At 36.9% G+C, this 12898-nt stretch overlaps 2 protein-coding genes across 4 annotated transcripts in view; both read right to left on the reverse strand.

Moving 5' to 3' along the window:
* On the reverse strand, positions 1-5073 carry LOC107694187 (SLA class II histocompatibility antigen, DQ haplotype D beta chain-like). The gene is made up of 6 exons (XM_016493827.1): positions 5006-5073; positions 4535-4619; positions 2927-3196; positions 2501-2782; positions 232-348; positions 1-151 (listed from the first exon to the last, which is right to left on the reverse strand). The coding sequence occupies exons 1-6, from the start codon at positions 5024-5026 to the stop codon at positions 126-128; spliced, it is 801 nt and encodes a 266-aa protein (XP_016349313.1). The 5' UTR covers positions 5027-5073; the 3' UTR covers positions 1-125.
* A 456-nt stretch (positions 5074-5529) lies between these two features.
* The window catches only part of LOC107694105 (bromodomain-containing protein 2-like), a 14528-nt gene continuing 7159 nt past the window's right edge, over positions 5530-12898 (reverse strand). For 2 of the 3 annotated variants that reach the window (XM_016493718.1, XM_016493700.1), the window contains 8 exons: positions 11965-12164; positions 11376-11846; positions 11162-11290; positions 10511-10738; positions 10134-10387; positions 9718-10043; positions 7158-7286; positions 5530-7078 (listed from right to left, as the gene is read on the reverse strand). In XM_016493718.1, the coding sequence (XP_016349204.1) occupies positions 6954-7078; positions 7158-7286; positions 9718-10043; positions 10134-10387; positions 10511-10738; positions 11162-11290; positions 11376-11846; positions 11965-12164 (1862 nt within the window). In that variant the 3' untranslated portion in view covers positions 5530-6953. The remainder of the gene's footprint in view (positions 7079-7157; positions 7287-9717; positions 10044-10133; positions 10388-10510; positions 10739-11161; positions 11291-11375; positions 11847-11964; positions 12165-12898) is intronic. The other variant, XM_016493709.1, reaches the window with a different exon arrangement.

Genomic DNA, 12898 nt, shown 5'->3' on the forward strand with positions numbered 1-12898 from the left:
AAGTCTTTATTAAAATGAGCAATAATATACAACAACAGGAGGAAATAAAAGATTTACATACACACACACACATGCAAAAGAAGAGTGGATGTTCAATGGTTCAACCCTTAACATCATAAAAGCTCTCAATGGAGGGCAAGAGAGGTAAAACCTGGGGAAGAAACAAGAAAAGTGTTTGCATATTTTCATAGTTTTATTATTATTTTCGGACCAATAGTGGTAGAGGTTTACCTCTGTGCTGTTTCTTGTAGTGCCAGTATGCAGCAGAAAGAGCCACAACAAGGCCGATAAGGAAAAAAGAGCAACCCACAGCTAGCTTTGTGATTCTGGTATCGAGAGAGGTCGAGTCTGAGCGTGAGAAAAGATGAGAGAAAGACAATCAACCAGTGACAGATATAAATAACCTGTTTTAACAGTACATGCAAATCAATACACCAGCAATGCAAGAAAAACACCTGGACATCATGATTTAAAATGCATTTAACAAGCGGGAAACTTCTACAGTAATTCCAGCATGATGGCAGAAGTGTTATTTCATGAACACAAACATATACAGGAGCATTTGAAAGATGTGGCTTTGTATTTGCAGAAGGAAAAGAGGAAGTGATGGAAACTTTGGACTAGACCACATTTGTTGGGTAATGGACAGAATACCTTGTCATTTCCAAGTAGGGCTGTACAAAAAATCGAATGTGATTTTCATGCGCATCTCGTCAGTAAAGCCGCTTCTGTGATTAGTAGTAAATCTCCAGCACATGCTTTCAGATGGAGCAGCATTTACTACACAGACCCGTAGATCAGTGTGACAAGCTACGCAAAATCACGTTCATAATCGCAGGCAATTCATTGCCGATAATGAACGCGATATTACGTTGCTTGTCAGTGGACAAAATACCTGCTCAATTCCAGTGTTATTTTAATATTATTTATATACTATTATAGTTTTTTCAAATTTTTTTTATCATTATTTTTAATTAGTGTTCATTTTTTTATATTTTCAGGGTTTTTTTAGGCAGCGGCTATTTGCACTAAGTGTAAATAGCATATTTTCTTAGCGATATATGCTATTTACACAGTGCAAATAGCGATAGATTCTATTTACACTATGTTAAATTAGCAGGACTTTCTGCTGTTTGTACTACTTATTGCAAATAGTGGCAATTATCTGCACCTTGGTATTGTAGTACATTATAAAACAGTATGCAGTAATAACGTATTGAGTGTAAATTATCATTTTAATTCAAATTATTAAATAGATGCCACCTTATTGGGACAAAAAAGCCCTCCCTACACCTACCCTAACCATACCCGATACTTTATTTTCAACTTTTTGATTATTTCCGTAATTTTTATTGAAAATAAATGCCTTTCCGATGTGATATGAGATTTGAAGGGAGAAAAAAAAGTTCGGTAAAAGGCGGATACCCGGGTCAATCGCGTCAAAAACACTACGATACGCACTTTACCATCTACGCCACTGAAGCTGACGATTGCCAGCCGTCTTTTATAGTGTTGACCATCCCTATCACACGTTTGTGGGTGGAGCTAGTTTAAATAGCTTCTGCCAACAAGGTGGGCTATTTGCACTTAGTGTAAATAGACACTCCGTTTTTTTTTATTTTAGTTACATTTTTAGTAATTTTGTTATTGCCTTGACTGTTCCAGTGGTATTTTAATATTATTTAAATACTGTGATATTTTCATTCATATTTTAATAATTTTTATTTATATTATTACTAATAATTAATAATTAGCTAGTTTTTATTTTTGTCTTTTCCATTTTAATTTAGTTAAATTTTTAATCATTTTGTTTAGCACTACATTTGATGAGTCATGGACAAAACACCTATTATTTTGCTATTATTTATATACTATTAAAGGTATTATAGGTATTTTAATATTATTTAAATACTGAAATATTATTATTAATATTTTACATGTTTTTTATTAATATTATTATTAATAATAATTAATAGCTAGTTTTTTTTTTTTTTGTATTTTCCATTTTAATTTACTTTAATTATTAGTAGTGTTTTGCACCAGACCACATTTGATGAACCTTGGACAAAATTTTAACAATATTTTTATACTATTTATATTCATATAGTTATGCATATTATAAGCTTTAATTCACTTTTATTTTTATTTTCAGTTAATTTTAACTTAATACATTTTTTATTTTTAAATTATTTAAATTTTTAGTAATTTTGTTATGGGCTTTTGTCATTTTATTAGTTTTTATAAATATTACCTTTTAACTTTTTCTTTCAGTTTTACTTTTAACTTGTTTCATGTACTACTTATATTTTATTTTATTTCAGCTTTATCTACATACAAAAAAAAGTTAACACTTTTATTTAACAGTAATAAGATTACAGGTCAGTTCTTCTGCAAGAATCAGATGTGAAATGTGCATTGATTGTCACATAATCATCCTGTCACTGGTGAGTTCCAGCAGTTATCTAATCAACAGTGAGTACAGATCACAAGCGTGTCTCACCCCAGAGAGTGACGAGAGGCTCCTTCAGACCGCTGTGCTCCACTCGGCAGCTCACTGGGACTCCTCTGTGCAGCACCAGCTCCAGGTACGAGTGCATCTGGTAGCTCCAGTCGCCGTTATCCATGAATTCAGTAGAGACCACGTCTCCAGTGACCTCTGATCCGTCCAGCAGCCAGGTGACGTTGATGGCCTGGGGGTAGAAATTGTACGCATGGCACTCCAGCGTGGTCAGCTGACCGTAACGAGCCTTACTATTGGAGCGTACGGTAACAACGGGCGGCACTGGTGAGAAGACAAGAAGAGAAAAAATCCATCAAATTTAACTGATGCAACTCTTCAATCAATTCAGACTCTCTGCTTTCATTTCCAGTTTTGTACTCCGGCTTAATAAACTCAGGTAATATGTGTGGAGTTGAGGTTGCTTACCCTTTCTCGTTTCGCTTTTGATATAAAGTCTGGCATTAGCTCTGCATATTGTTTCCAACTCCTCCTTCCGCTGTTTCATCTTCCAGCTCTGATTGTTGTAATGCTCAGCATTTCTGATCCCAAGCTCATCGGAACCAACGTACTTCTCCAACCTCGAGTCATAACTGCACAGAAGCTTTTGGTTGAAGACCAGCTTCACTGTGTAGACCATGTCAGACAAATCCTCTTTGCTAAACTCACATTCATCGATGTCCTGGAACACATAAACATCTGAAGGGAACAGACAGTTATTCAAATAAAGTCAGTATATGCCAGTTAATATACGTTCTTGAGGGTTTAATATGCCACAGAAGACCATTTCTGGTCCCCCAAAGAACCTTTCAGTAAACAGTTCTTAAAATAAACACTTTTTTTCTTTGTGTAAAGAACATTTTAATAATCTAAAGAATCTTCTTTCACTGTAAAGAACCTTTTGTGGATTGGAAAGGTTCCATGAATGCTAAAGGGGACATAAACTGCCTCTGTTTTTTATTTTGTACAGTTCTCTGAGGTCCACTTATGATGTTATCAAGATTTTTTTACATAATTTTACATCATGTGGATTGTATGTAGACTTGGAAGTAAACGTCCACTGTTATGATTGGCTAATAGTTGTGTGTTTGACAGCCTACGTCCTTCACAGATGAACACTGCTGTGATTTAGGTTAGAAACGCATAGATACTCAGTATATCTCAAACGAGCTGTAAGAAGAGACAAAGCAAAAGTGATCACGTAATGAAAACAGTTCCTCACATTTGTGTGTTGTGGCATTGCTGTCGGATCCAGTATAGCTGGCACAGCATCGCCTTTTAGTTTCAATCTTTTTGAAAATCCCGCGTCAAATTGTTTGCCTTGTTTGTAAACGAATCTGTGGTAAAATGAAGTGAATACAGGACCGAGTTCTTACTGACGCGGTCTGGAACTTCACTAAAAATAAAGTTAATTCACTCTTTCCTAACGTTGGGATTAAAAGCAAGGCAATGCAAAGACTGTTTAAAAGAGTCGTCTTGTCTTCGGAGCATCTTTATCGTTTGGTTTCTGCGTAGAGTAGACCTGCGTTTGCCTCTCTTGTTATTTACACTATGTGCGTAAATGGGTGGGCGGGGCTAAACAGGCAGCGATGTAGAAGCAGGCGTTGATCTTCTTCTGCAGAGGCGGTGCTTATCCACACTATTACATCATAAAGTGCCACATTCCACAAGCTGTCGTTTTGGCAGATTGGCTTCAATATTAGCTGTTTTTAGACTAACGGGTACGTTTTGTAATTTACAGGATGTTTTTGATAGTACAATGACCTCTTATATGTCAAAAGATCAAGGGAATTTTGATTTCTCATTTCATGGCCCCTTTAAAGATTCTTCACGGAACCATAGAAACCAGAAATCAGCAATTTGTCATTTTATTTATCCGGATTGAGGTTTTAGAAAGCTCAAACAGGAATGCACATTTAACAAACCATAAGAAGAAGCTAAAAATGTATTTGATCATATGGTTAGTCACCATAAAATGGCCAGACTGGTCCTACAAGTCAGTCCTGTCTTCATATAATTTCACGGAACTAAACTCACCTTTAGACGAGACACAACACAAAGCAAAGCCCACCAAGACAAGTCCAAGTCCGAGTGTCCTCATCTCTGTGTTGTTCTTCAGGTGCTGTTTGAGGAGAGCGTTTGAATATCAGTCTGAATAATGAAAGCATTCATAAGCTTCGCTGCTTATGGATACTTCCTCATGATTTAGTATCAATCACGCATGAGACCAGGAAGAAAAAGTACGACTGTAAACACTTTTTCAACAAGTTTTTTGTCTTTACTAAAACACATTTCAATTATAAGAGCTTGTTCTAAAATATCTTTTCACACCACTATCATCTAAAAAATGTTTAATTACAATTAAAATAAAAATTAAGGAGCATCAAGTGTGAATTAACTAAATTACACAATAATTATTAGCTCAGTTTGACAACCCAATGAACTACTGTCTGACCTAAATAACACAAACCAATCTATGCATACATTTATGTACACTTCTACACTTACCTCAGCACAACATACAACCATAGGGCTTCTGCTAAATGAGCAGAGATGAATGGGAATGTTAACAGATGTTAATGCTAACAGGATTAATTGACTCACCGACGATATTCAGCGTACAAAAACAACTACTGCCACCTTCTGATGTAGCTCAAGATAGTATCCTGATCTGTGTAATGCATTTTTACAGATGTTTAATACATTAATAAATTATCATTTATATTTTAATATATACCTACGTACACTCATATAAAATGTTTTGTATCTATTATAGCGATTTTTATTAGTTTTTTAATGTCTGTAGTTTTATTAATTTCAAGTATTTAGTACAAAATAAACTAAGTGAAAATGAGAAATTTGGCAATTAGCTGAAATAAGTTTTTTTTATATATTTTATTTCAAGTAGCAATTTTTTTTCATGGTTTTAACTAACTATAATATGCCTAGATGCAATAAATATTCCACTGAAAATCATATAGAAATGAGCTAATGAAACAGCATGCACCTGAAGTAACACACTGAGCCTCAAGTTTGTTTTAAGGACATCTCACCCTCTTTATTAACGTGACATTTTCCAAATGAGAATAATGATCGCATGAAGCATCGGTTGAGATGATGCTTACAGCTTGAGGTTTCATTTCATGGTTATGTTTTGCTGTTTTCTTAAAAATACACAACAAGCTGTGGAAAAAAACAGCCACAACACTAAAGAGAAGAGCTGAGGACAGTAGTAAACAAAGAAAAACAAAAATGCAGGAAACAGAAATCAGGTCATATTGACAGATGCAAGCTGCGAGGTCATGAAACTGTTACATATGTACACATTTTGGAAGAAGAAAAAAAATACAAGCGTCAAATTTGGTTGTTATTGTTGTGTTATGAAACTGAAACTATATTTCCAAGTATTTAATTTCTAAATATGAGGGTTTTTCACTTTGTTAAAACCATAAATTGTGCATTAACTCTCTGGGCGAATAATAATAAACACACTAAAACAAGACTAAAACTCAAAAACCAAGATTTACAAACAGTATTCACATCAACACCTAATTAAGCAGCTGTGTACCTCTCATAGTGCATCTAAGACTCTGTTATGCTCTAGAAATCGTGACCGAAACCACATGAACATAAAAATTATTTATGCATCCAAAAAAAATAAATGCTCATGTGGTCCAGCTGAATTCAAAGAGCAAGATTCTGCATGTCTGTATATAAAACACTGGAGATTTGAACTCATTCATTTGACCATGGGAATAAAGCAGGCTGGATGGAGAGTTATCAGATTCAAGTTTAAACACGCCACTAAAGCCAAGATCTCGCCCATCGGACAGAGACTGGTGACGTAACTTCCTGTTCTCATAACTTCTGGGTGAACAGATGCCATTTGAACAGGTGGAGCTTTGTTCTTTTCATTCAAATGCACAACCAAGCGCCAACACATCCATGTATGTGCAGTGTGTAAATAGGAAACCACGGGATTCAATGGCACACATCACACACTCACTCATGCAAACAAAAGTGACAGCAGTTTCCACTCCAAGCCTTTTGTTTTCTTAAGGACCAACTACTAAAAGGTCAAACGAAAAGAGAGAGAGAGAGTGAAAAAAAGCAACAAAATATTTACAAAAGAAAAAGTCAGATTTGAGTTTTCTTCCCTACCAGGGAATTGCTTAAAATTCTTCTTTATAAAAGAAAAATAGATATTTATATATCTTTGTACATGTATATACACAAAGTAAAGAAGGATGGACTAACAGAAAGGACGATGCCCTGGTCTGCTTTTTCCGTCAGTTCCTTCTCCGTCCAGCATTTCTCAGAATTCTCTGTGACCTGCTTCTACACATCTAAAGAGAAACACTGCTCTTCTTTAAACACCTCATTAGTTACTGTTACTAAGAGCAGAACTTTATTCTATTCTGAGATGGAGTGCATGTTTTATTTGATGTCCATTCTTTCAGTCTGAGTCACTGGTGTCAGAGGAGGAGGAAGAGGAGGATGAGGAGGAGGAGTCGGAGCTGGAGCTGCTGGCGCTGAGACGAGACGCCATGGCATGAGCCTCCACCCCAGTGGGCTTCTCCACTGAGACAGAAACAGAGACGTGTTATTCAGTGTGTCTCGATTAACCTGAATCATTTAGAAACATCTAAATGACCCCTACCTTTGGTTTTCTGTGGTTTCTTGCCGGAGTTGAGCTGGCCGCTGACGTCCTGCAGTCGTCTCTCCAGCTCTCTCTTCTTCTCCAGAGTCAGCTCCTCACGGGATTTTCCTGCAGCGCCTTTGACAGCCACTGGAAAACACAAGAAGCACATTCAGTCAAATTTACCATACAATGTCTTTACAGCATGAGATAAGATGCACATTATGTCATAATCAGTCAAGAGAGTCTCTACCTATACGAGTGGCTTGAAAATGGATTAAGACTAGGGCTGTGCAATTAATTGCATGCGATTGTTAAGCACATCTCGTCAGTAAAGCCGGTTCCGTGATTAGTAGTAAATCACCATCACCTGCTTTCAGAGGGAGCGGCATTTACTACACAGAGCCGTAGTTCACTGACAAGCTAGGCAATATCACATTCATAATCGAATGCGATTCATCTGCGATTATGAACGCGATATTGCCTAGCTTGTCAGTGAACTACGGCATGCACAATCGCAATTAATTGCACAGCCCTAATTAAGACAGTAGGGAAATATCCCAAAAACCCTTCAAACTAACAGTTCCATTATTCTAGTGGATATTTATAAGTGACTGTCCTTCGTGTATCAGCATCAATTGTGCCCACTTGTGTGAAAAATGTTAGTTTATTCATGATGTGCTAAATGTTTTAATTTCCCCCAATTTTGTCCAGTACTCATTTGTTACAGCTACATTATTTAAAATTAAAATAAATAAAAAAAACATTAAAATGGCTAATGCATACGCTCATATCTAGAGAGCTGGGTAAATATAATATTTACACTACTGTTCAAAAGATTAGGATCAATAGGATAATATAAGATAATAATTTTATTCAGCAAGCACACATTAAATTGACCAAAAGTGATAGTAAAGACTTTTATATTGCCTTTTTCTCTTTCAGATATTTTTATTTGAATATATATGTTTTTTAAATAAACTTTTTATTCATTGGAGAATGCTGAATTTCCAAAAAACATCATCAAATCAGCATATTAGTATGATTTCTGAAGGATCATGTGACACTGAAGACTGGAGTAATGATGCTGAAAATTCACAGGAATAAATTACATTTTAAAATATATTCAAATAGAGAATTTTTAAATAGAGTTATTTTAAATTGCAATAATATTTCACAATATTACCGTTTTTACTGTACTTTTGATCAAATAGATGCAGCCTTGGTGAGCACGAGTTTCTTTCAAAAACATTTTAAAAATCCTATCAACACCAAACGTTTGAACAGTACTGTATTTTTCTTTTTTCTTCCTCTTAGCATGTAATTATTTAACCTTGCACCTATATTGATACATGAGTCACTTAAGCGATGACTCTTTCTGACATCAGTGGAGGAATGAAAGAACAGCATTGTGTTTGTTCACAGGAAGGGTAAAGAGCAGATTACTGTCTACCTGTAAAATGTGCTGAATAAAACCAGGAAAGGTGGGACAACGCAATGCATTATGGGTTAGCTTCTAGTATCAGATTCCTATAAGCTGCTCAAGAACAACCCTTCCTTTTCCAAGGAAACTCGTATCGTTTTAAGCAAATCAATTGCACATTTATAAAAAGGGTCTGAATTAGGGCTGTTAAGCTCTATATTTTTTTAATTCGTATTAATAACATAATGTGCCAGTTAATAAATCTAATTAATCACATATCAATCTTAGCTGAGAAACCACCCCCAAAAAGATGAAGTCATCGTGTTAGATGAGAAAACCATTCAGTAGACATTACAAAAAGTACATTTAGAAATAAACTTCAAAATTGCATAAATAATGATAATAAAAGGATATTAAAATATGAACTGATTTAAAAAACAAAAACATATGATACTCTCAAAATGAAACTCAAACCAATAGCAGGTCACAGCAAGTCACTCAAGTCAGATTCATTCAAACATCTGATTAATTAACATTTTAATGCATTTTTTCCTCCATAATTAAATTGCTCCAAATTATAAATAGAATTAATCAAGTAGTCAATCTAGGGCTGCACAATTAATCGAATTTCTAATCGTGATTACAATTATGGATGCCACAATTACGTAATCGTTCAAAGCGGCAATTAATCGTTCAAAGTCCACTTATGTTATTCTGCGTGCTCAAGATGCGTTTTTTTCTTTCCACATGTTATCTTAAGGTTTTTTCAATTTTTTTAGTTTTAGTATAACATTATAATACCATTCATATTTTTACTTTTTGTATAATTTAAAGAAGAAACCAATCCGATGTATAGTTGACATTTGAGGCTTAATACTATAGAAAAGCACTAAAGGTTTTTCAGTTAGTGTTTTCAGCTTGTTTATTTTCATATAAAAATACGGCATGCAGTTGCATCAAACAATGGTATAAACATCATTCAATGTAAATTGTGATAATCGTAATTAATAATCGCAATTACAATTTCAAGGGAATAATCGACAATTATGATTTTTGTCATAATAGTGCAGCCCTAATCCATGCAATTAATAAATAATTTACTATAAATAAATGAATAAATCGACAACCCTAGTCTGAATCCTATCTAAATGCTCTTACCGCCAGGTTTCCGTGGTTTCTTGCGTAAACACATCATGACGTAGTGCTCCAGCTCACGCAGCGTGGACGGCTTGAGCGTCTCAAAGTCAATCTCGATCTCCTCGGGGTTGGTGTCACGCAGCGAGGGCTCTCGCGATTGGATGATGTGAACGACGCGGCCCAGTTTCTCGCCCGGCAGCCTGTTGATGTCCAGACTGAGCTGCCGCTTCTCATCATAACTCATGGGGCTGGTCTCCTCTTCCTCCTCAGAGTCGTAGTGTGGCGTAAGACCGCCTTGGCTCATTTGGTGAGAGTTAAAAGAGGGGGCTTGAGATTTCTTTGAGGATCTAAAGAAAAAAAAAAAAAGAGGACAAGTTCATGTTTTTGTTGATGTTCAGGTTCAAATGAGTTGCAAATAATCAGTATTTGAGACGTACTTGCTCTTGCTGCTCTTCTTATTGGAGCCCTTCTTGCCCTGAGTGGAGCTGGCTGCTTTGCTGTTGCGCCTGCTCTTTGGTGTCTTGGAGAGTTTTGGCGTTTTTGGCGGCCGGACGAGTACCTCGTCCTCCATCATACTCCTGGCCCGCTTGTGTTTTTCCAGCTTCTTCTTTTTCTTCTTGTCTTTCTTCTTCTTGGGCTTGATGATGGGTGTAGAGGACAGCGCAGCCAGCTGCTCGTGCACCGCCCTCAACTGCAGACAAGCGAGTGAGTGAGTGTCACTGCGTTCTTTCACTGCAGCTGTCAGTAATGTACAACTACGTCAAATCTGTCAGTTCCGGTTTAGCAGACTTTGCTGGAAAAGTTGAGTCGCTACCTGTGTACACACCTGTTCCTGAAGCTGGGCCAGGCGATGCGCTCTCTCCTCCTCACTGTCAGAGCTCGGGCTGCTCTCGCTCTCGCTGCTCACGTCGCTCTCCGACGAGGACGAGGAAGAGGAGGAGGAAGAGGAGGAGTGACCGCCCAGGCCGCCGCCCAGGGACGCAGGTGGGAGGGACTCCAAAGGCTCATCTGGCATCTTGGCGAAGCGGAACTCAAAGACATCCTGAAACAGAGAAAAGACATTTTTAATATCCAGCTTTGGACATAAGCTATTTGAATGGGTTATCAAGGGAAGTGGAAGTAGAGCTGCACAGTTAATCATATATTTCAACTGTGATCAAGATTTTTGCTTCTCTCAATTAAGCGTAATAAAGCACATTGGCCCGCTGGTTAATTATCCTGAAAATTTTTTTTTTTTTTTAGACATTTCTGTTATCTTGCATTGGTAACAAGCTAAGTTGCCAGATGTCAAGAATTGTAAATCCTCAAATCCTCCAATTCCCAACCCGTGTTAAGGTGTATTATAAATATGATGAATTAGAAAACTAAATGAAGTAAAATAAAACCCTTCATATGATGTGATGACTTACTTGGAACTGCAAATGACTTGAGAAAATTCTTTTAATTTAAGTGCAAGCATCTGTACCTGTAATTTTCGAGCCATGGCCACCACATCGTGATCTGGGGGATTGTACTTGTAACAGTTTGAGAACATTAGCCTGATGTCTGCAGCAAACTGCAACGCATCCCTGTACTCCCGATGATCCATTTTCCTCTGCAAGATAGAGCAAATCATCAGGTCTGATCATGCACATGGTTGCATATTATCATGTAACACATCTAAACCTCTTCATACGCACCTTAATTGTGCTTAGATCCATGGGATACTTGATTATATCATGATAGTCGTGCAGTCCCAGTGAGGAAGCATCCACCGGCTTGTAGAAGGGCCAGGCGTAGGCCGCGTGCTTCTTCGACAGCAGCTCTTTGAGAATCGTGCTACAGTACCGTAGCTGCTGGCTTAGCTTCCCGCGCCGCACCGGCTGATGTTGGTTCTGGGAGTCGGGCAAGTCTTTCCGTGGGGGTTTGATGGGCCTGCCACTGCCACCTCGTCTTGCCGGTACTTTGTCTCCAACCAGGCCTCCACCAAGGCCCATGCCCAGGCCCAGGCCGAGGGACAGGCTCTGTGTGGGGTCGGCAACCAAAGCGGAGAGGGTGAGTGGGGAGTCACCTCCGCCCATGCCGAGACCCATCCCACCTACACCCATAGTGAGCGCCATGCCTGTGGTGGTGGGGGTGGTCGTGTCTGCCTTGCGCTTGACACCCTTTTTCTATTGAAAAGATGGAGGAAAAACAAGCTAAATTGCATGTTGGCATTTCAACTAGGTTATGCTGCATATGAAAACTGATTTGCATAAACAGATGTGATTAGGAAAGAAGTTGCCTTACCTTTGCAGTCGGTTGGGTAGGGGGCAGACCCATCAGTGCAGGGGTGCTGTGTGAAGTGAGAGGCAAAGTCTTAGTTATAAGCATCTGCGGTGGGGTGGAGAAGACCGAGTCTGGGGTGTCTGGAGTGGGAGGGGAGTAGGCCGACTGGAACACGGAAGATATAGCAGGAACCTGATGAGCTGTCGTGAATCCACCTGAGACTAAAAAAAGAGACGGAAAAATAAAGAAATGCATGAGCATGAAAGCACACAAACAGCCAAACATCAGCACCAGTAGAATTTTATGCAAAACATTTGCAATTGCTCAATTTTTTAATTATTTAATTTTCAAATAAGTGATATACTATAACTGAATTAAATTTAAAATAAGTAATAGGCAATAAATCAAAATTTTAAAAAAAATTCATACATTTAATATATTGTCATATCTGAAAATTACAATTTCAAACTTTACACACACATAATTATGAAATGATAATAATTTACATTTTAACTTCTGTATATACTCTTATTTATTTTATATACTTAGGTTTTTTATGTTAAATAGTTTCCATGGTCTATAAATTAAAATTTTTACAGACCTGGGAAAGTCACAAAAATTAACAAATTCCAAAGAGTGATGGACATTTATATAGTTAAAATTACATTTGACTTAGTCATATGTTAACCATTTACATAATTACATTATATTAATACCTATAATTATTATAAAATGTGTATAGAATATATTCTGAAAATGTCCATAACATTATAGGATTTTGTTCATTTCTGTGACTTTTCCAGGTCTGAAAATCATTATTTTGACTAGATATCTTTTTTATTCAAGACATATATTAATTTATCTTTTATATCTACCTGTGACTTTCTGAAAATCATTATTTTGACTAGATATCTTTTTTATTCAAGACATATATTAATTTATCTTTTATCTTTTA

The sequence above is a fragment of the Sinocyclocheilus anshuiensis genome, unplaced genomic scaffold, assembly GCF_001515605.1.
Source record: "Sinocyclocheilus anshuiensis isolate Anshui unplaced genomic scaffold, SAMN03320099.WGS_v1.1 scaffold1110, whole genome shotgun sequence".
Classification (NCBI taxonomy): Eukaryota; Metazoa; Chordata; class Actinopteri; order Cypriniformes; family Cyprinidae; genus Sinocyclocheilus; species Sinocyclocheilus anshuiensis.

Coding starts and splice junctions, on each gene's coding strand:
- LOC107694187 (XM_016493827.1), bottom strand. CDS start 5,026: ATGGTTGTATGTTGTGCTGAG. Junction 2,783..2,926: donor CAAAAGCGAAACGAGAAAGG/GTAAGCAACCTC, acceptor TCTTCTCACCAG/TGCCGCCCGTTGTTACCGTA. Junction 349..2,500: donor GCCTCTCGTCACTCTCTGGG/GTGAGACACGCT, acceptor TCTCACGCTCAG/ACTCGACCTCTCTCGATACC.